General features: G+C 39.3%; 1 protein-coding gene across 3 annotated transcripts in view; it reads right to left on the reverse strand.

Moving 5' to 3' along the window:
- cpz (carboxypeptidase Z) overlaps positions 1 to 24,539 on the reverse strand; it is a 71,379-nt gene that overhangs the window by 33,099 nt on the left and 13,741 nt on the right. For all 3 annotated transcript variants that reach the window (XM_016995579.2, XM_008115921.3, XM_062982059.1), the window contains 6 exons: positions 20,093 to 20,467; positions 15,497 to 15,706; positions 13,278 to 13,474; positions 12,503 to 12,664; positions 12,023 to 12,181; positions 506 to 641 (listed from right to left, as the gene is read on the reverse strand). In XM_016995579.2, coding sequence (XP_016851068.2) covers positions 506 to 641; positions 12,023 to 12,181; positions 12,503 to 12,664; positions 13,278 to 13,474; positions 15,497 to 15,706; positions 20,093 to 20,467 — 1,239 coding nt within the window. The remainder of the gene's footprint in view (positions 1 to 505; positions 642 to 12,022; positions 12,182 to 12,502; positions 12,665 to 13,277; positions 13,475 to 15,496; positions 15,707 to 20,092; positions 20,468 to 24,539) is intronic.

The following is a 24,539-nucleotide window of genomic DNA, read 5'->3' on the forward strand; positions in this document are numbered from 1 at the left end:
ATGAAAATACTGTATAAAATCCATAACTTCTCCATCTTTACAGTTTCCCCCCTCTATAATTAGAATTAATAGTACAGTAGAGTCTCACTTATCCAACACTCGCTTATCCAATGTTCTGGATTATCCAACGCATTTTTGTAGTCAATGTTTTCAATATATTATGATATTTTGGTGCTAAATTCGTAAATACAGTAATTACTATATAGCATTACTGTGTATTGAACTACTTTTTCTGTCAAATTTGTTGTATAACATGATGTTTTGGTGCTTAATTTGTAAAATCATAACCTAATTTAATGTTTAATAGGCTTTTACTTAATCTCTCTTTATTATCCAACATATTCGCTTATCCAACATTCTGCCGGCCCGTTTATGTTGGATAAGTGAGACTCTACTGTAATAATAAATAAATAACGTTCTTTATATTCTCCCTTATCTCCCCAAGTAATGAGTAGAAATGCCAGGCTATTTATTGTGTTACCAAATATCTAAAAAAAAAAATTACCTCCAGCAAAGCTGTACCAGTCAGCACCATTTATGATGCCCCCTCGTTTCACAAAATTTCCACCACAACGCATTTCTGACTTGTCTGAGATGCCAGGGTGTGCATTTGCATAGGTTTTAGAAAGCAGCTTGAACATCTGGGGGAAGGGAGATAAATTGCATAAATATTGTTGTTGAGCGTGATTTTAGTTCCTGTTAGTGAAACTTTAGACCAGTTCACACATGCTAATTATCATGCACAGTTATCCAAAAGCCACACAGGATCCCTAGAGTTTTCAGTTCATAGACAGACCATGGCCAAAGAGAGGCATCAAAACGTAAGATTCTTAACTTGTTATGATATAGCTGTCTTGTGAAAAAATACCCGAATTCCTCCAAATGAACACAGTAGAACAAATGTGGATATTTAGACATATATTGGCAGTCTTAATGCTGCAGAGCAGTAGTTCCCAACCTGTGGTGCATGGACCACCAGTGGTTCCCAAGAACTAAAATATGGTCCACGCCTATTACTACACCGTTGCAATGAGAGCGACTGGTCTCGCAAAAGTCTCTTATAGTGCCAAGGAAACAGGAATGTCAAAAGGGGAGAAGCTGACTACCCACGACAAGCTTCCTGACTGCTGCTATTCCTTCTCCTCCTCCCTCCGCCTGAGCGGAGCCGTTCTATGTGGCGCATGGAAGTGGGGTGTCTTAATTTTTAGGCCTGTTCCTGGGGTAATTTGGGGTGTTGATTCAGAAAATTGCATTGGTTAGACCACATCAACTCTAGCTTCTGATACAGAACATATGCCATCCAGTAATTGCCATCTGCTTGCCCACAGAAAGCCATATTTAATCATTTCGAGCTGATGAGGACTAGCTAATGCAGTTTTCTGAATCAGCACCCCAGATAACCAAACAGAATCTAAAGTTGACCAAAAACCATTTTCATAAACACTTTTGGTACCAATTTTGTAGAGTGGTCCCTGGTCAAAGTGGTCCCTGGTTAAAAAACAGTTGGGAACCACAGCTTTAGAGAGAGACCCTTTCCTTCACATTTTTCCCATATAAAGTTTTGAAATGACATATTCTCCTATTCTAAAGACAACCTTACCTTTTGCTCAATTATTTTTCCCTCCAAGCACCTCTATAACTGTGGGAGCCATTTTCACCAGGAAAATATTGCAAATGTTTTATTGCGTATTTGAAGAAAGTCTTCTCTTGGACCTAAAATGGCCTGGGGAGTGTGTCCCAACACAAAATCCTAAAATTGCTTAAAACAATATGAGGATTTTTGTGAGTGTTTTTTGTAGCTTGATTGCATGGTTCTCAAGCATGAAGTTTGTAGATTAGAACATGATGGAATGGAATAATCAGAGTATGTTATGTCCACAAATATCAGAGAATTCTCTAATTTGCCTTATAGTTGCAAAGAGAAAACTTGTTCAATGATTTTAAAAGACCTCCAAACTGGGTGGTGCACAATTAGGATGATAATGCAAGGACTTTTTTTGTTTGTCTGTTGTGGCATATCATAAAAATTATGCCTGGAACTCACCAGTTATCACTAGTGTTAGTGCATTTTATATGTGGCCCAAGACAAGCCCAGAGAAGCTAAACGTTTGGACACCTCTACTCTTGAGTCATATAGGAACAAAAAGAAAACTAGTCCTGGGTATCCAGGTACTACCTAGCCCTGACGTTTTTTAGTGGCCCCTTCCACACAACTCTATAAAATCCACATTGAACTGGATTATATGGCAATGTGGACTCAGATAACCCAGTTCAAAACAGATATTGTAGATTATCTGCCTTGTTCTATGGCTGTGTGGTAGAGCCAAAGGTCACTGAGGCCAATACAGTTATTTCCCATGATCTGAAATTTCTGGCCAGCTCAGCACAACAGCTCTGACTGGCTTGAATATATAGTTGAAAAGGAGATGGCTATGATTTCTCCCATTCATTACACTATTTAATAAGGTTTTAAAAATACAGAATGGGGGACGCTTGGTTTGACAGCAGTGTGTGCGAAAAAGACCTTGGAGTCCTCATGGACAACAAGTTAAACATGAGCCAACAATGTGATGCGGCAGCTAAAAAAGCCAACGGGATTCTGGCCTGCATCAATGGGGGAATAGCGTCTAGATCCAGGGAAGTCATGCTCCCCCTCTATTCTGCTTTGGTCAGACCACACCTGGAATACTGTGTCCAATTTTGGGCACCGCAGTTGAAGGGAGATGTTGACATGCTGGAAAGCGTCCAGAGGAGGGCGACTAAAATGATTAAGGGTCTGGAGAACAAGCCCTATGAGGAGTGGCTTAAAGAGCTGGGCATGTTTAGCCTGCAGAAGAGAAGGCTGAGAGGAGACATGATAGCCATGTACAAATACGTGAAGGAAGTCATAGGGAGGAGGGAGCAAGCTTGTTTTCTGCTGCCCTGCAGACTAGGATGCGGAACAATGGCTTCAAACTACAGGAAAGGAGATTCCACCTGAACATCAGGAAGAACTTCCTCACTGTGAGGGCTGTTAGGCAGTGGAACTCTCTGTGGTGGAGGCTCCTTCTTTGGAAGCTTTTAAGCAGAGGCTGGATGGCCATCTGTCGGGGGTACTTTGAATGCAATTTCCTGCTTCTTAGTGGGGGGTTGGACTAGATAGCCCATGAGGTCTCTTCCAACTCTACTATTCTATGATTCTATGTGTTCCTGGTTTGAAAATATTATTTCCTGTTTAATTGCATAGTACTTACTTTGAAAGTAGGTGTTATACTCCAGAAACTTTGTTTTTGTTGTTGCCATTTTAAACCTTTTGTGCAGACCACAAAAACAAGGTTTTAATAAATGTTTTCCATGTTTTTATGATAGAGCCAACTAGGAAATGACATTTATATCCCAAGAACAAAAATAGTGTTACATAGTGCTATCATTGAATTATCCTTAAATATCAAGAGTTTTACAACACAATGTTGTAAATGTTTACAACACAGACATCCTTTCCATGTGTTCAGTATTGCTAACTGTTCAGTATGCATAGAACTGACTGCATGGAACCTTTGGTATTCTTGGGGCAGTTCATATAATACACTACAATAAGTGTGTTATATGTGTGTTTTCTTGACCATTAGAGAAAATGGAAGGAAAAAGGATGAGGGGCCGACCAAGGGCGAGGTGGGTGGATGGTATCTTTGAAGGGACTGGCTTGACCTTGAAGGAGCTGAGGATGGCCACCACTGACAGGGAACTTTGGCATGAGCTGGTCCATGAGGTCACAAAGAGTCGGAAGCGACTGAACAAATAAACAACAACATGATGGGGCTCAATTACAAAGTAGTTCAATATTACCTACTTATTTTGTGCTACCTCTTTCCAATTAATTTTTGTGCTTTTCAATTTTCTTAATAGTATAACAAATGATTCTCAATATTTATCTGACTACTACTTAGAGTTCATATTTGTGTGTCTAAACCATACATGATAATTGACAAAGCTTCTGCTAAAACCCTTCTTCTTCTCCCAAAAGTGATAAATGCTTTGAGGCTCATTGTAGAAGCTTGCAAGCCGAAGCAATGAATGTCTCTTCCAGGGCAAAGCTTTTCTCTTAGCACAAAATAAAAGAGCTTATATCAGCCCTTGTTTAATGTCAGTAGTACTAGACTGCAGATATTCTGCTAACAACATTTGAACAACCTTCCAGAAAGGCACTCAGCTGTGCATGTGCCTGGCTAAAATATTCTGGTATAAAGTGTTCTTCTGCAGCAGAGAAACCAGCAAATGCTATAAAGCCACAAAGGCGCACATGTACCATCAGAATTAAGAGGGAAAGACAGCAACGCCTGGACTACTTGTGACTGAGCAGTCAGCAGAGGGACCACCGCTTGGAAGAAGCCTCTGGCGGAGGGCGAAGCAGGCTGGAGCATCAAGACAGGGAAAGCCAACACTTGCATGCTGCATTTCACTCTGTTGGGCCTGAATGTTCAGAACAGAGTTCCTGGTCACAAAGTGACAGAGACATGTGATAAAACAGGCTGCAAGGCATTTAGTAAAATGTATTACACTTCTTCTTGTGTATACGTTGAAGTTCTGATTCACACTCCACCCAAAACCTTTCAATAGGGAATGTGGAAGTGACAGGCACATTTTCTTCCCTTTCTTTCTTCTAGTTCTTTTGCAAAGGAGGAAAGGCTGCTCTTTGCGTACAACCAGTGGCAGGCACTAAAACCACACTAGGTATTTAGAGTTCTGGACAATTTATGGAATGGTAGTAGGCATAACAAGATTAGCACTTTATAGTTGGCCCATTCCAACGTTGAACTCTGGGTCACCATAACTGACCCGTAAAGGGTGTTTTGTTACTACAGTAGAGTCTCACTTATCCAAGCTAAACGGGCCAGCAGAACCTTGGATAAGCGAATATCTTGGATAATAAGGAGGGATTAAGGAAAAGCCTATTAAACATCAAATTAAGTTATAATTTTACAAATTAAGCACCAAAACATCATGTTATACAACAAATTTGACAGAAAAAGTAGTTCAATACGCAGTAATGTTATGTTGTAATTACTGTATTTACGAATTTAGCACCAAAATATCATGATATATTGAAAACATTGACTACAAAAATGCATTGGATAATCCAGAACCTTGGATAAGCGAGTCTTGGATAAGTGAGACTCTACTGTAGTTTTATTTTTCATTGTTTGGATTGTATGTTGTATATTTATGTTTACTACTTATATTATTTTAAATTGTTGTAGGGTTTTTTTTACTATGCGTATTGTATTCTATTGTATTGTATTTATTATGTTGGAAACCACCCTGAGTCCCCTGGGAGATAGGGTAGTATATAAATAAAGTATATTATTATTATTATTATTATTATTATTATTATTATTATTATTATTATTATTGACACAACGACATTGTATGACACAGCAAACAAGATAGATATGCTGGATTTCGTATCACAAAATCACAAGTCGAACACTTCCCAAGTGTCTAGGACTGTGTGATGTATTTTCGGATGATGCACGCAGATTCCAGTAGGGTGGCCTTTTGCAGTTGGCAGATCGTGATTTTGTCAATGTCTATTGTTTCCAAATGCCGGCTGAGATCTTTTGGCACGGCACCCAATGTGCCAATCACCACCGGGACCACCTGCACTGGTTTCTACCAGTCTTTGAAGTTCAATCTTGAGGTCCTGATAGCGGCTGAGTTTTTCCTGTTGTTTTTCGTCAATGCGACTGTCCCCTGGGATGGCGACATCAATGATCCAAACCTTTTTCTTTTCCACAACTGTGATGTCTGGTGTGTTGCGTTCCAGAACTTTGTCAGTCTGGATTCGGAAGTCCCACAGTATCTTTGCGTGCTCATTTTCCAATACTTTTGCAGGTTTGTGATCCCACCAGTTCTTTGCTGCTGGGAGGTGGTACTTGAGGCATAAGTTCCAATGAATCATTTGGGCCACATAGTTGTGCCTCTGTTTGTAGCCAGTCTGTGCAATTTTCTTACAGCAGCTGAGGAGATGATCAATGGTTTCGTCGGTTTCCTTGCACAGTCTGCATTTTGGGTCATCAGCTGATTTTTCGATCTTGGCCTTAATTGCATTTGTTCTGATGGCTTGCTCCTGGGCTGCAAGGATCAGGCCTTCTGTCTCCTACTTCAGGGTCCCATTCGTGAGCCAGAGCCAGGTCTATTATTATTATTATTATTATTATTATTATTATTATTATTATTATTATTATTATTATTATTTTATGAGTATTGACCAAACAGCTCAGATATAAAGCTATCAGGACTTCATTTCAGTCATAGCTCTGTGTCTCAGAATCTAATTTAGCCTTGACAAGTTTCATTTAGTAAAGGGAGAAGGAGAGGGATAGAAGCAGGGCCTAGTATTTCCCTCTACGCCAGTGGTTCCCAACCTCTGGTCTGTGGACCCAACCAGTGGTCCACAAGAAATAAAATATGGTCCACGGCCTCACAGTTAGTACACCATTGCAATGAGAGTGACTGGTTTTGCAAAACCCTCTCATAGTGTCGAGGCTTATTAAATATGGTTTTCTGTGGGCAAGCAGATGGCGACTACTAGATGGCATATGTTCTGTATCAGAAACTAGAGCTGATGTAGTCTATCCAATGCTGATTTTCTGAATGAGTATCCCAAATAACCAAATCGAACCTTAAGTTGACCAAAAGCTGATTCGTAACTCTTTTGGTACTAATGTTGGAGCGTGGTCCCTGGTTAAAGTAGTCCCTGGTCAAGTGGTCCCTGGTCAAAAAAGGCTGGGAATCACTGCTCTATGCTGAGCAAATATAGTATAATCCAAGATCATTTAAGCTTAGGATACAAGATATTCAGGTGAAGTGATAAAGCCCCATTTTTCATGAATGTCAGTAGTTATCCCATGCTCAGATTTCTGTTTAAAGATCTTGGATCCCAGGTCCATTTGTGAGAACCCCTGCCCTTACTTTCAAATGCACCCTGTCTTTTTGAATGTCTTTTTGAAGACATCCAGAGAAGGAGACCCCGCCACCTTTCTAGCCAATTAGTTCCAGTGCTCAACCATTCATAATGTCAACATGTTACTTCTAATGTTCTATCAAAATCTACCTGCCTAGAACTAAAAACTGTTAAGCCAGGCCCTTCCTGGGATAGCAGGGAACAAACCTGTACCCTCCTCACTGTGACAGGTTTTTAGATATTTAAAGAAGGCGGCCATGCCATCCTTCAGCCTTCTCTTCAGGATGAACATATCCACCTCTTTCAACCTGTCCTTATACATTTTGTCCCTTACCTCTTATCACCCTTGTTGCAGTTCTCTGAACTTATTCCAACTTGTCTATATTCTCCCAAAAAAAAAAGCCACCCAAATGTGCCTGACTAGTGCAAAATATAGTGGGATTAGTACTCCGCTCAATTTGGAAACCATAATTCAGGTTACATTGCTATTTTAAGGGCAGTGTGGGATAGTGGTTTGAGTGTTCAAATAGAACAGTAGTTCCCAACCTTTGGGCCTCCAGGTGTTTTGTACTTCCAACTCCCAGAAATCCCAGACAGCTTGCCAGATGTTAAGAAGTGTGGGAGCTGAAGTTCAAAACACCTGGAGGCCCAAAGGTTGGAAACCACTGAACTAGGACAATGGGAGACCTGGGTTTGATTTCCCACTTGATCATAGAAACAACAGGCAACCTTGGGCAAGTCAAACTCTGTCAACCTTAGAGGAAAGCAAAGGAGAAAACTCCTCTGAAGGAATCTTATCAATAATGCCCATGATATGGTGACCTTAGGGTTACTGTAAGTTGGAAACAATTTGAAGGCACATACATAAAATATTATTTGCCTTCTTTACTGCACCATCACACTGTTGGATCATATTCAGTTTGTGATCAATAATAATCTCAAGGTTTCATTTCATATGTACTGCTGCTACGCCAATTATCCTTTATCTTTTCATTTTGTGGCCTAAATGCAGAATTTTGTATTTGTCACTTTTGAATTTCATTCTATTTGTTTCAGTTCAATTTTCTAGTTTATCAAGATCCTTTTGAATTCTCTTCCAATGTGTTAACTACCCTGCCTAGTTTTGTATCATTTTCAGACATGATAAGGAGTCTCTCTAACTCACTTGGGTCAAGGCTCATGGACTGAATACGGCCCTCCATGTCCTTTTATGTGGATCTCTAGATGCAAAACTACAATTCCCATATTCCTCATCATTAGACATCATGACCAGAACTGAAGGGCTAGAGTAACATCTGGAAGGCTGCAGTTTGTTTTGTTTAGTCAGAAGAGTGAGGTTTGAATTTAGATAAAAGACGTGTGGACATGTTGCCTGGTGTTAAAATGTTCTTTAATCTTTCCCCAACCAAAAAGCCATGAGTACTATTGGGTTGCAATTCTCATTATCTCCAGTCTGCATGGCAGATAATTAAAATTGTTGGGAGTTGTTGTTCAACAACATCTGGGGAATATAAAAAATTATAGTCTGCTCTCTGTATCCTTATTCTCCATTCATAACAACAACAACAACAACAACAACAACAACAACAACAACAACAACTTTATTTATATCCCACCACCATCTCCCAGAAGGGACTTGGGGCAGCTTACAGAAAGCACATTATAGTGCCATAAAACATATAAAATACAAATAAATTACAGTAGAGTCTCACTTATCCAAGATAAACGGGCCGGCAGAACCTTGGATAAGCGAAAATCTTGGATAATAAGGAGGGATTAAGAAAAAAGCCTATTAAACATAAAATTACATTATGATTTTACAAATTAAGCACCAAAACATCATGTTTTACAATAAATTGACAGAAAAAGCAGTTCAATACACAGTTCAATATGTAGTAATTACTGTATTTACGAATTTAGCACCAAAACATTGCAACATTTACTACAAAAACAATGACTACTAAAAGGCAGACTGCCTTGGATAATATAGAACCTTGGATAAGTGAAGCTTGGATAACTGAGACTCTACTGTACATTAACATTTATAACAATAACAGTATCAAATAACATAAAACAACACTTACAAAAGATAAAAGCCGAATTCAATTTAAATAAAATACTCAATAAAATGCAGCAATATTTGCTATTAAAATGGGCAACACAATCACATTAAACACCCCTACCACAGCCAAATTACAAATAACATTACAGTGCCAGAGTCAATATCAATTTGTCTGGGCCTTTGGTTTAGCTGATGTCTAGTCATTGTCAAAGGCCTGTCTAAAGACCTATAGATCCAACGGCCATTTGAAGGCAACTATAAGGCTGATGTGGCCCTCGATGAAAATGCAATTGAAATCCCTGCTATGAGCCATCATTTAAGTCTGTGATAAAAATATTGAAATGTGTCGGCCTCAGAATAGAACCCTGCAGCACTTCACTTGAGACCTCCATCTAATCTGAGGCAAAGCAACCTTGTGACAAGTCTTTGAACATGGTTTTACAATCAATTATGGATCCATCTGATGGTTTTGCCATCTAATCTATAGTTAATAAAGTTGCTGATCAAAATATTATGGCGGATGTTATCAAATGCTTTGCTTAAATGCAGGTAAACAATATCAACAGCATTCCCACCATCTACTAAATTAGTTACTTGATGAAAGGTTAATTTGGCAGAATTTGTTGATAAATCCATACTGGTTCCTACTGATTACTATATTGTCATCCACATCTTAGCAAACAGATTCCTTTATAATCCATAGGCGCTCGTGTTTCATTAAAAACCATCATGGTTTCTATTTAACATTGGATCTGATCATTTTGGGCCACTTAGCCGTTGATGTTTTAGAACAGATTTCCTAGAAATTAGATAAAAAGTCTTGCATATAGATGGATCTTTTCAGTTACTCACCATAGGTGAAGCATGATGTAATCATAAAACGTCTAAAAATAAGCTATAGGAAAATATGAATGCTTTAACACTAGTATGAATGCACATTCAAATATCTTGGGTGTCAAAAGCGGCACAATAGGATTGCAGATCCAGATCTCCAAAGGTTTATAGTGGCTATCAATGGGGGTGCAAATGTGTGTATACATATTTTCCAATTATGTTGTGATATGAAAACCTTATACTAGTACAAGATCTATTCCAGTCAAACAATCACTGGTAAGTCAACTAAATAATATACATTGTTTCATTCTATATGACATACAGGAATTACACTACTATCACTTGGTCTGATTCACTGTACATGGTTTCCATTTCTAAATCTTGTAATTTTTTTTCTGTCCAGGAGTCTCCAAACTGCTGGAATTTAAAAGCTCATCTACACAAAACATGGATTCTCCTTGATAAGTGAAGGACTCCATCTTGCAGCTGTCCTATCTGTTTGCTGTGTGAATATTGGGCACACCACATGCTCAATTATTCATTGTGCACATTTAAAAGAGGAAAAGAGTGCAATTTTTTGGGAATAAAGATGAAATATTTTTCTTGCAGTCCTAATTCAGGGATTCAAGTTAATGAGACTCACAAGAGAAAAATGAAAAATGTGTTGTGCATTTTGAAACTGCACAAAGAGTAATAGCTAAGTTTAATCCTAGACATGATACTTTGAAGTATATTCCATATGCAAGTCTTAGGAGTTGCCCCCTCCCGCCCCCCCCCCTCCAACAAAAGCAAATAATATTTCTTCTCCTAGCAGACTTGAAATTTCTTCTCCTGACTTGCTTTAACAAGGCTTGACTGCCCCCTTCTGCTCTCTTTTTATCTTGTTCAGAACAGCTCTTGTTTTGGGTTGTCATCAATGGTGGTAGTGGTGTTTGTTTGGTTTTTGGTTTATTTGTTTTCTCTTGTTTGGGGGGATAATAATTTCAATTTCTTGAAACAGTTTCAATACCAATCAAAAACCAACCTTTCTCTTCTTAACTATTATGTTCTTTACACTACAGCAAAAATGTACTCCTCCAAGGTGAACTGAACCACCTAAACTGGGCTGTATAGGTCAATGGATACTCTACCTCAGACATCAGAAGAGCTGCAAGACCAAGAACAAGCCGCGAGAGTAAAGACAAAGATCCACCCAGAGGAAAAGTGTTATGATGATACATCAAGGAAGCCACTGATTACATAGGGAAGCTGATGAAGAAACACAACCTACAAACTATCTACAGATCCACTAAGAAAATTCAACAAATGTTACATTCAGCAGAGGACACAAGGGATCCTCTCATCTCTGCAGGAGTCTACCGTATACCATGGAGCTGTGGAGAAGTCTACATAGGGACCACCAAACACAGCATTGCTCAAACACAAATCAAGGGACATGAAAGGCACTGCAGACTAATTCAACCAGAGAAGTCACCCATAGTAGAGCATTTGAGGAACCAACCTGGACACAACATATTATTTGAGAACATAGAAATGTTGGGCCACTCTAACAACCACCATGTCAGACTACACAGAGAAGCCAATGAAATCCACAAGCATGTGGACAATTTCAACAGAAAAGAGAAAACCATGAAATGAACAAAATCTGGCTACCGGTATTTAAAAACTCTAAAATCAGAACAATAAATAAAGAACAACACTCAGAAGAAAGGGGAATTCCAGACAGGAAAAATCAGGGCCAGCTAACACCTCCCAACAAAGGATTCCCCCAGGCAGGAAGCAGCCAGACTTTGAAGCTGCAAGGCTATTCAGTGCTCATCAAGGTGGCCAATTGTAACATTCACACTTGCCTCAAACAGACAAGAGTTCATTCTTCCACCCTGGACCTTCCACAGATATATAAATCCCACTTGCCAAGTTTCCAATAGACCTCACAAGGATGCCTACCATAAATGTGTGTGAGATGACAAGAGAGAATGCTTCTGGAACATGGCCATATAGCCCGGAAAACTCACAGCAACCTAGTGATTCCGGCCATGAAAGCCTTCAACAACGCATTGTATTCAAGCCGTTTGGATATATACAGCTGGGCTATTGGATCCTGGTTCGTTTTACTTGTCACACATTTTTAAAATTCATACAGATTACATATGGTAATGTTCTGTTCTGGAATATAGTATTACCTTCTCGTCTGGGGTAGGAGAGAACATTTTTTCTTCCAGTGGATGCACTGAATAATCATAAGGATAAGAAACCACCAAATCACCCCCGTGGAGACTGGCAGATAGTACAAATGGGATGGAGGTGATCCACTTCATAACAGCTCTTGTCTCTGGTGCTACCTGAAGAACATAAAAAAAACACAACTGCATTAGTTGGCATACAATATTATCTCATTAGGACATATTAATGAAGTATGAAAATGAGCCGATGAGATTAAAAGTTGAGGTTGTTCTGACACAAGCTAGTGAGAGGCTATGCTCCTGAAAGCAGCAACACATCACTCCACTGTAAGTCACATAAATAGTAGATATTCCCCATTCTGTATTTTGGGTTTCAGAATCTGGCACTATTACAATACAATTGGGTATCATGCTGAAGGGATGTGTGCTTTATAGAATAGGTTTACTGGGGCAAAGAACATGAATGTTGGTGTTCCATACCTTACCCCACCAGTAAGACTGAGGAATAGGCAGATGGTCAGTACGTGCCCCTCTGATCCTTGCCAATCTGTACGCTTCAGATGTCAAATCTGGGAAATTCCTGTTAAGATCAAGATTCTGAGCTGTTTGCCTTCCGTTGACCCAACCATTATAACCAGCTCCCTAATTAGCATTGAGCAGAAAGATAAAAACATAAACACTGTTGAATCCATACACATATTTATGATAAAAAGGCACAAGGAACACATGTAACTATGGAGTAAATGGATTCTAAAAGAAATACTCTTCAAGAAAAACTAAAAATAAAATACAAATCAACAACATTTATATCATTATTATTATTATTATTATTATTATTATTATTATTATTATTATTATTATTTAAAAAAAGCTTTTTGTGGCAACCAAAATAGAGAAAAGACAGGCTCTAAAGATATACAGGCTGCTAGTGTTCTGCTACTTCAATAGTTAGGGCCCAAGCAAAAAGATTCAGTTTAGAGTTTTTAAAGCAGAGGTTGGATATCTATTTACAGAGATTCATTGGCAGGGAACTGGCACAAATAATTCTTGGGAGTTCAATGCAGTTCTATAGTCCTGTGATTTTCTGGTTTTAAGTATACCTTCTGAGGTTACTGATCTATCCTTTGCATTTCTGCCATGTCATACCATGAGTTCCTTTAAAAAGTTGTCTTACTTGTAATATCCATAATCACTGTCATCATCAACATTATAGTAAAAAAGATCTTCCCTAACCTGGGTCCTCCTTTGTACTTACCTCTTCTGCTGCAAGTTCATATCCATCTGGATTCATGGAAGGAAGAAGGTGTATTCGAGTATTATTTATAAGTGTTTGGATTCTGGAGTTCCCACGGAGATATTCAGAACACAAATACTGGGCAAGGTAGATCAGCAATTCTTTTCCCACAACTTCATTTCCATGCATGTTGCCAATATATTTGAATTCTGGCTTAACTGTGAAGATATGAGTCAAAGATAGGTTTTATTTCACTGACTTTCAAAAGACAGGAAAATGATGGCTGCTAAGTGTGATATGGTTTCTTATTGTGGCTTCTGCTACCCTGTTCAAAGAATGTCTTACAAGATGTTCAAGAGCCATTGGCAGATCCACAATTCATTGACGAGGATGGGCTTTTCATGAAAATGGGAAGCCCAATTTTGGTAATCTGTTCCTGGTTTGAAAGTCTTACTTCCTGTTTAACTATGCGGTACTTACTTTGAAAGTAATTGTTATTGTTCTGTCTCCCAGGAGTTTGATTTTACAAGCTGCCCATAGTTGTAGAAATAGCACCTGCTTGCATTTGTTCCAGGGTTGCTGCAGATTCTGCAGCACTCTGATAGTTAGCTATTAGTAGAGTTTGTAGCCAGCTCAGCAAAGTCTTTGCTGCTTGTAGCTTGCAAATGTATCTTTTTGTTCTGGAGACTGCCCCTTTTCTTGGGGAAAGAAGGCTCCATTTTGAGAAGCCTCTTGCCTTCTAGACTGAAGAAGAAAGAACTTAGATGTGCTTGTGTGGCCAAGCCAGGCCAACTCTGACAAAGCCATCGTAAGTACTGACCTGCCTTTAAAACCAGTGCTGAGCATAAATAGGGAAAGTCCTGCTCTTTCTAAAAATAGTAGCTTAGCATTGGGGCAGAGAATATCTCAGGATTTCTCTGCCACTGGAGGATGTTCTACCTACTTCGCCTCAAAAACTAGCTTTGAGCTTAGATAGTTGTAGACCTGCTCTTTCTGATAGCTCAGGACTAGGGTAAAGAGGATCTCAGGATCTCTTCGCCTTTGGAGGAAGTTAAACCAGCAACTAAAGGGGAAAAGCAAGAAAGGAACGTCTGCAAGGTTTTATAAGTTGACTGTTTATATTTGCAACCTTAACTACGTGTGCCAAGTCTGCCATGGACTTTATGAAAATAAAATTTTGTTTGATTGTTCAACTTGAAGTGCCTTTGGTTACTGGGATTTCCAGAGCTTCTAAGTAAGGCCCCGCAGTTCACCTAGGCAAAGGAAGAAGCACATCTTAAAGCTTTAAAAGGTGCCTGGGTTGACGGCATAGTTATTATACTTCAGAAACTGGTACATACTATGGTATTTTGAATTGATTGAGACTATGACATATTCATTGAAAAATTATAGCAAACTGTGCTGCAGGATGCTTTGCAAAAACAAAGTTTCGGCAGTTTAATTAACCTTTTCCATGTTTTTATGATAGAATCAATTAGAAAATGACATTTATAACGCAGGAACAAAAATTGTGTAGCATAGTGTAATTTCTAGCATCTCTTCTTTTTCAAGAGCTTGGTTGACCATGGTTCAAGGAACATCAATCGTTGTAGCAGGGCCAGCATTGTCATAAGATAACATGAGATTCTAATATCAGGTAGAAGACGGGGAAGGTCCAGAATAATTATTTCACAATCATTTTTTCCCCCAATCACAGCAAGGCAATGGCAAAGCATTCAAAGGCAGTGACACTTTATCATTTTTTATCTCAATGTCTCATTAAGTAAGACAGGACACTTACAACTTCCTTTAGAGCGTAAAGCATTGGGGCAAGATCTGAAATGGTTGCCATCCGACTCAGCCAATACTCACCCCACAGTTGAAGCAAACACATATTGCCCGTGTTTCTGCCAAAGAACTTGATAACATTGTAGATATCATCCTCAGTACCTTACTTTTTTATATATTAAAAAAAGGTTGTTATGCCCTTCAGTGTTGAGATGATTCCATGAGTTGAAATCTGAGATGGTTCTGGTTTGCAAGATTCATCCCTAAGAGCACCACTGATGCTTTGCAGCAAATATGTGTATTGTGTCTGATAGGGTATGGGAGTGTGGGTGGTGGAGGTAGACAAACCAGGACAAGGCTATTGGAAGGGGAAGAGTGGGAAAATGAGGACTTATCAGGCAGCAAGACATCTTTCATCTGCTTTGACCATTGGTTTCACATAGTTCTGATCTCCACCAAACGGCTATACTCACGCAATTCATGGTGTCCAGGGCTAGTAGAAAATTCAATTGCAAAGAGATCTTTCCCTTCAAAGCTGCGACCAATGCTGTACATCCTGGAAATATGGGAGCACCTGGATGCTGTCTTTTTCAGTACTCTTACCATTTGGGGGAATGAGTGGTGGGTGAACTGAATGAAGGCTGGTGCCACATTGGGTGTATCATCTACAAATTCTGTTTCCCCTGCAAGTCAATCAAATTGATTTAACTAAGCTTTCTAATTGCACATGTAGAAAATTGTAGCATATACAAATATATTATTTCACATATATGTCAACAAGTGACAAGATATATCCAATTCAAACATGATAGCCATATTCAGAAAATGATTAATCTTACATTCGAGGATCACTCGACACTGCTTATGCTATCCTCTTCCTGTATCACAAGCAAAGGGGACCCCTAAAAGGTAAACAAGCTTTTGAATGAGGGGTGTTAGTGATCATATTCAAGTAAAGATTCTGTCTGTGGATACCTCAAAATAATCATTTTTGGAAATAGAATGTGGAAACTTATGGTCAAGTGACCATTATGAAATCTAGTTTGATATTCTAAAAGAGTAGCTCTAGTAACAATAGAAAGCAGTAACAGAATTGGGGTTCATTGTTGCTAGGATCTTGGGAAAATTCTAGGAGTGTGCAAAATGGCAAAGAATCCATTCTGTTTACGTTCTGGTTTTGGTTCTACCTCCCCCCCCCCCCCCCCCCCCGTTCTGTTTTGGGAAGATCTGGAAATTTCCCAAAAACACAATGAGAGGCACCTGAAATTCGAAACGAAAACAGAATGGATTTGAACATCCTTAAAATTAACTAAAGATCTGGAAGGTAACGTAAACAGGAAGGTCTGGGGGAATGTAGTGCAGGAACAATCTTCAGTCAGCCCTGGAAGATTTTATCCCACCACAAACTATGGAAGCCCGAAATAATGCTTTGCCCCACACCTTCTACATCTAATGATTTTCATAGGTTAAATTCTCTGTCTCAGTGCTTTCTGCTGATGGTGCTATAATAGTACCTGTGTAGAATTTTATGCATGGAAAAAAATAACAGAAAATAGATAAAAAGAGCAAATTCTGCTGCCATCACATTTATCGGTAGCAGAGTATGTCCAGGGGACACAAATATGCTCTAGAGATGCCACAAGTGACTGACATCACACACACCTATTTCCATCCTTTGTTGTGGTTATAAAAAGAGATACTGTCACTTTAGTGCAGTTCATTTCTTCTATGGCAATGCAGAAACAAACAACACTCTAGCAAAGCTATTTTCCTCCAGATCAATTCCCATTTATACCTCTCTTGCGTCTGATGGGTCTGCAGTTATTAGGACCTGTCTTGAGCTAAGATGTGTGGTCACAGTATGTTTTAGAATCCGAGCCTTGGTCTATTAGCCCTTATTTTTAATTTATTATTAAAACCACCATTCAGTGAATGGATAATAGAAGCTTGCTTTATTGATAATATGGTCTTGGGACAGGGGAGATTCATGGGACTTACAGAACAACTGTGTATATAAATGAAGAAAGGCAAACTATTTAAAGAGACCATATACATGTTGTGGTTGTTGTATGCCCCCAAGTCATTTCCAACTATTGGGGATGCTAAAGTGAATCTTAGGAGCCCCAGGTGGTGCAGCAGATTAGTGGAGCTGCTGCTGAACTTGCTGACCGAAAGGTCAGTGGTTCGAATCCGGGGAGTGGGGTGAGCTCCAACTGTTAGTCCCAGCTTCTGTCAACCTAGCAGTTCGGAAAACATACAAATTTATTTATTTATTTACAGTATTTATATTCCGCCCTTCTCACCCCGAAGGGGACTCAGGGCAGATCACATTATACACACATAGGGCAAACATTCAATGCCCATAAACACATCAAACAGAGACCGAGACAGACAGACGCAGAGGCAATTTAACATTCTCCTGAGGGGATGTTCGATTCTGGCCACAGGGGGGAGCAGCTGCTTCATCATCCACTCTGATGGCGCTTCCTCATTCCAAGTCGTAAATTAGTTAAACTTGCCTCCCCACTTTTTTTTTAATAAGTGGTACCTTATTTCCTACTTGATAGATGCAACTATCTTTCGGGTTGCTAGGTCAGCAACGAGCAGGGGCTATTTTTTATTTTTAATTGACGGGTGCTCACCCCGCCACGGGCTGGCCTCGAACTCATGACTTCATGGTCAGAATGATTTATTGCAGCTGCTCAACAGCCTGCGCCACAGCCTGGTCCCAAATGTGAGTAGATCAATAGGTACCACTCCGGCAGGAAGGTAACGGCGCTCCATGCAATCATGCCAGCCACATGACCTTGGAGGCATCTACAGACAAAGCCTCAGCTTAGAAATGAAGATGAGCTTAGACATGAGTTGGACATGACTAGACTTAATGTCAGGGGAAAACCTTTACCTTTACCTAAAGTGAATCTATCACAGGATTTTCTTGGCATGATTTGTCAGAGGGGAGTTGTCTTTGTCTAGCTCTGAGGTTGTGAGGATGTGACTTGGCCAAGGTCACCCATTGGGCTCCCATGTCTGAGCAGTACTTCAAACCCTGATCTCCAGAGTCCATTTCCAATCCACTACATCATGCTGACTCTGCCATATACATTACTATTATTGTATAAGTTAAAAAACAACAGTGTGGTTTTTTGCCATCAGTATTTTCTCCACAACACTCTGTAAATTTGGTCAATCTGAGAAAGATCATCAAAGGAAAACTCATAGCAATATACAGCCTCTCTTCCACCTGACTTTACCTTCTCACCATTTAATCCATTTTTTAATGAAAGCTTGGAATCTATGTTGCCAATGGTGCAAACAGACACCATATAGCATGTTTAGATTCCAGGTAAAATTCAGCCAGCTAAGTTATACCCTACAGCAACTATTTTGTGAGCATATACTATGGCTGTCTCTCTGATTTCCACCTTGGCTCCCAGTTTGGAGACCCTTGTGGATGCCATGATTTCTGAATGGGCATCTACCCGCTTGGGCACTGATAGTGATCAATCTTCTTATAGGTGTTAACAAGAGTTCGCTAACAACAATATAAGAAACTAGAATGGGTCAGAAAATAGATAGTAATATGTTATGCAAGGAGTTTTTAAAGCAAATGGGTCCTGAACTGTCAGTAGGACGTTCATCAGCTTCCATTACTCTAGCACAGAAAAACAGCTCTGTAAAGCCAACTGACAGATTGCTTCATCAATTTTTTATTTTAAGATTCTTTTCTGTTTTAAACCCTGTGAGGGATTGAAGAATTACAAGTAAGCGTTTCTTGATTCTGTCTCAGCACTTCCAAATTTCCATTTAATACATGGAAATGCAACCAGTAATATTATTCTTTCATGAGGAAAGAGAGGCATCTTTTGGGCATTGGCTCCTTTTGGACATAGCTTCTTTTTGAGGACATTAAAAACAAACTGGGCTACAGCCAATGTATTGTCCAGCTTGGCAGCCTTTGTTGTACAGCTTGGCAGCTTTTGTTTCCCCTGGACACTAAACATTTCATCTCATGCATGATCAATTTATATGAATGTGAGGTCAATCAGGGTTGATTCTGCAGTGTAATACAGAAAACTGGTTAATGTATTGGATGTATGATTTCCCAGTCCAAAGTTTAAGAAATTCTGATGTTGATCTACCTGCTAGACAATCCCATTGTTTACAACCTTGGTAATATGTGCCCAAAATTGTGAACTCTAAGGAAATGTAGCTAAATCAAATTGACAAGCATAAAGCAATGAATATTTGTTTCTTTTTAGAGTGCATTTACACTGTGGAATTAATGTGTTTCGACACCATTTTATCTGCGGTGGCTCCAAGTTATAGAACCATGGGAGTTATATACACCCGGTAGTATTATAAAGTCTTTAGTCTTCTCTGCTGAAGAGTGCTGGTGCGTGGTGCCTCACCAAACTACCAAGGATTGTGTAGCACTGAATCATGGCAGTTAATGTCAGGGTATTGTGTATTGTGAAATGTTAAAATCAATCTGGATACAGCAATTATGGAGTTAATGAGAGTCTGCTATGATTGATGTATCACAGGACCAATGGGGTCAAGTGTGTTTTGACCGGGACTTACTATCTTGGTTCCTGTGGAATGCAGGGGAGTGTTGTTTTTTCCTGTGTCGAACGGAGAACAGCAATGAGCAATGTGCTGTGTGTGTGTGCACGGGTGCTTTCGGCAAGCACTCATGGAGGAAAGGACTGAATTTGCTCTATTTGTATATAGATCATGTAAATAAAGTTTAATCAACAGTTGGATTTCGTCTGCTGGGGTGAGTTTATCCAGTGCTGTTTTCCACACGGGGAAACAGTCTGGAGAGAAGGAGGCAGACCGGGATGGTGAATTTTTTGGATTTCACTCTGCTACCCATCATCCCCGCTGACAGTTAAAGTGGTGTCAAACTGCATTGATCCTACAGTGTAGATGTATTCCATACAGTAGCCTTACTGTTTCACTCAGCTGTCATTCAATCCATCACATTTATTGACATGTTTGAACCGCATCCACTCTGTGAAAATACAGGCTCATTTTTCCTCTTTCCTCACACCTTTGCTTCTTACCTCTCAGCTTTGCTAATGGATCAAAGCATCCTTCCACCTCATCGACAAAGAATCGATCGCAGTCGAAGAAGTACGGCCAAGCCATATCAATGGCATCAAAGGCAGCAAGGCAATTTTTTCTCAGCATTTCACATGTTTTACGACAAGGCCTGATGGCTTTTCCTTCTTCACATTTTGGGGCCATAACGGAGCAGGCCAGAAGTCTCAGGTCGGGATTGCATTCCCCCTGCAGCAGGTTGTGGATCACACTCATCAAGATATATTCAGAGCTGTGTTCAACAACTGCTCTGGTTTCTTGATCCAGCAAATTGGGATACATTGTTTGTGAATAAGACACATCATTGCAGGAAGTCAAGTTGATATCAACACATTTTCCTGTGAGAAATTAAAAGATAAAAACATCAATGTAGTATACCAATTTGCAACAACCCAATATGGTGTAGTGGTTTGAATGTTGGATTAGGAAACTAGGAAATCAGGGTTCAAGCCCCTAGTCCTGGAAGCCTACCACCTCATCACATGGACCCTGAGAAGAGTGGCTGACCGTCAACAGAAGGAATTCGAACCTTTCAAGTTCTGTCTTCACATGTGTTTCCAGCTTCAGCTTTTCTCCAGTTTGAACCACCACACGGAGAATCCTCATGGAAAACTTCAATATTTAGAGTCAAGATTACTATGGAATTCATCCCATTTGGGGGAGGGGATTTAAAACTCCTTTGCCTTTACCATGCCTCCCTTCCCTTTATCAGACCAGTGTAATTTAAAAACCAATGATGAACTTTGTGATACTCCCTGCTTGAAAAGAGGCTAAAGTATCATAGTACGGGGAAATCTTTCAATGTGATGAGGTCCTGAACAAGATTGCTCACCCCCCCCCCCTCCTTTCAGGACACTTCAACTCTTTTCAACGACGGAGGGCTCCCCATGATGGCCGGATGTACAGTAGAGTCTCACTTATCCAACATAAATGGGCCAGCAGAACGTTGGACAAGCGAATACGTTGGATAATAAGGAGAGATTAAGGAAAAACCTATTAAACATCAAATTAGGTTATGATTTTACAAAATGAGCACCAAAACATCATGTTATACAACAAATTTGACAGAAAAAGTAGTCCAATACACAGTAATGCTATGTAGTAATTACTGTATTTACAAATTTAGCACCAAAATATCACGATGTATTGAAAACATTGACTACAAAAATACGTTGGATAATCCAGAATGTTGGATAAGCGAGTGTTGGATAAGTGAGACTCTACTGTAGTTTAACATCATGTGTTGAGCTCTGTGCCTCTCCCTGCTTGAGAAGAAGTTGAAGTGTCCAAGGATGGGAAATTTCTCAATGTGATGAGGTCCTGACTGAGTGATCCAGAACTAAACCATGCTCTCTCATCCTAAAAGGAAAACAGTGCCAAACAGGAAAACATCTTGCTACCTAATGATTTGTTATTGTTGTTGTTGTTATTTTCCATTAAGTCAACTTTGACTAAAGGAAACTATTCATAAGAGAGTTCTGAGAGCTCCCAGTCATAATCTGTCCTGCTCAAAGCTTACAGAATCATTGTTTTGCCTTTCTTGAGTACAACCTTCTTCTTTTCCCATTGCCTTCCATTTTACCAAGTGTAGGGATTACAGGATCATCATAAACTGATGCCAACTAAAAAGCACATTGCAGCAATGATCAGGCTTAAAGCAATCTGATAAAAAACAAAAGGTGCTTTAATAGACTTATTTGGCAGTTTGAAAACTCACCATAGGATAACATGTTTTACATGCTGCATTTTCAGATTTTTAGCCAACATACTCGATTGCAAGGATTCAGTGAAAAAGGAACAGAAATAAATGTCAATCAGATATTTTAAAATCTTTAAATCTTTGTCTGATTGCCAAACCCTTATCAACTTGATTGCAAGTTCCCATATTTGGTCTAGGGCCCTTCCACACAGCCATATAAGATTAAGGCAGAGTTATCTGGGTCCACACTGCCATATATTCCAGGTCAAAGCAGATAATGTGGGATTTTTTTCAGCTATGTGGAAGGGGCCCTAGAGACTAGTGATTCTAAGTATCTATGCTTAGCTTTAGCTCTGATTCACTTATGGCTCAATATACTAGTTCTCTTTAATCAGCCTGTTCCATGACATCCATGAAACATGAAAAGGGAAGATTAGAAAGGGGGCATCTCAAAGAATGCTTGTACAAGTTGAGCATCCTTATCTGGATTTCTGAAGTCCAAAATACACCAAAATCTGAAGATGGTTGGCTGAGAAGATAGGGATACCTTTTCTTTGTAAAGACCCAACGTGCCCAAACCATGTTTCATGCACAACATTATTAAAATAATTGTGCATAAAACTACCTTCAGGCTATGTGTAAAAAGGTAAAAGTTTTTCCCTGACATTAAGTTTAGTCATGTCTGACTCTGGGAGTTGGTGATTATTTCTAAGCCAAAGAGCCGGCGTTGTCTATAGACACCTCCAAGGTCATGTGGCCAGCATGACTACATGGAGCACCGTCACCTTCCCATGGAGCTGTACCTATTGATCTACTCACATTTGCATTTCTTGAACTGCTAGGTTGGCAGAACCTGGGGCTAACAGGGGGAGCTAACCACACTCCCCGGATTCAAACCTGCGACCTTTTGGTCAGCAAGTTCAGCAGTTCCACGGTTTAACCGACTGCACCACCAGGGGCTTCACGGCAATGTGTATAAGGCGTTTATAAAACATAAATGCTTATACAGTAGAGTCTTACTTATCCAACACTTGCTTATCCAACGTTCTGGATTATCCAACACATTTTTGTAGTTAATGTTTTCAATACATCGTGTTATTTTGGTGCTAAATTCGTAAATACAGTAATTACTACATAACATTACTGCGTATTGAACTACTTTTTCTGTCAAATTTGTTGTATAACATGATGTTTTGGTGCTTAATTTGTAAAATCATAACCTAATTTGATGTTTAATAGACTTTTCCTTGATCCCTCCTTATTATCCAACATATTCGCTTATCCAATGTTCTGCCGGCCCGTTTATGTTGGATAAGTGAGACTCTACTATACTTGGGACCCATCTCCAAAATACTTCATTATGGACATGTATCAATTTATAGATATTCCAAAGTCCACAAAAATCCAAAGTCCAAGACCCTTCTGGTCTCAAGCATTTTAGATAGGGGATACTCAACCTGTACTGCAAAGAAGGCAATGCATGCAGATTCTTTTATACCATTTTCTCTGCTCTTAACCAACATCTACTGGCAATAAAAATGAAAGCGCAAGAACAGAACCACGAGATTTAAAAATGAAAAACAATATTATCTGAATCCTTGATAAAATTGCATGAATGAGGCAGCTTGAAAGGCTTACTGGAAGAAACCAATGACTGTTTTGAGCAACATCTTGGTTGCTGTTATTATTCCTGTTTTCTTATGGCTACAGTGGCAGAAAAGAAAATTTTGGCCGCCATCACTGACCAGAGGCATGGTTGCTCTGAAGCTGCTCCCCTCCCTCCCAATGAGAAAACCAGCAAAGAGAAAATAGTTCCAGAAGCTACTGGGAGCATGTCTTTCATAGTAGAAGCCTGGGGCACACATGTGTTCTTGCTTCTGGTTCTAATTAAATTCAGTTGAAGTGCATGCGGATTAACGTCAATTTATAAACAAAAATACTCAGGATTAGAAGATTCCTTTGGTTAAAACCCCCACCCACACACAATATTTTTCCATTGGAAGAGCCTGCTCCTCATTGTCAATGCAATGTAAGTTGTTATTGTTGTTTTAGAGCAGGGTTTAATAAAAGAATGCATTGCACTCCAACTATTTTGATAATTTTTAATGTCTCTTGATAATTTCAATTAATTATTTTCTGAAGAAAGTCCTATTTTCTTCTTTCCTTAGATGTACAGTTTAGGCAAGTCTGGTATAACCACAAGAAGATTTTTTAGCCCTCTTCTACACTGCCATATCATCCAGATTATCAAAGATGATAATTCACACTATCATCTTTCAACTGGATTATATGAGTCTACTCTATACTGCTATATAATCCATTTCAAAGCAGATAATCTGGATTGTATGTGACAGTGTAGAAGAGGCTTTAAACACATATGTTCACGTAGGCCCCTTTTTATTATACCGTGTTTCCCCGAAAATAAGACAGTGTCTTATATTAATTTTTGCTCCCAAAGATGTTCTAGGTCTTATTTTCAGGGGATGTCTTATTTTTCCATGATGAAGAATTCACATTTATTGTTGAACAAAAAAATGAACATTATATACTGTACAGTAGTTGTCATCACAAACCAGCATAACCAGACAAACTGTGAATCCTTTCAAGAATTTCTTGTTACTACCAATATTTCCATGTACAACACAACACTCTATGGTACATACATTTACCAATCCTGCATGCTCTGGTGTTCTGTTCAGCTGGCATGCTTC

The sequence above is a fragment of the Anolis carolinensis genome, chromosome 5, assembly GCF_035594765.1.
Source record: "Anolis carolinensis isolate JA03-04 chromosome 5, rAnoCar3.1.pri, whole genome shotgun sequence".
NCBI lineage: Eukaryota > Metazoa > Chordata > Lepidosauria > Squamata > Dactyloidae > Anolis > Anolis carolinensis.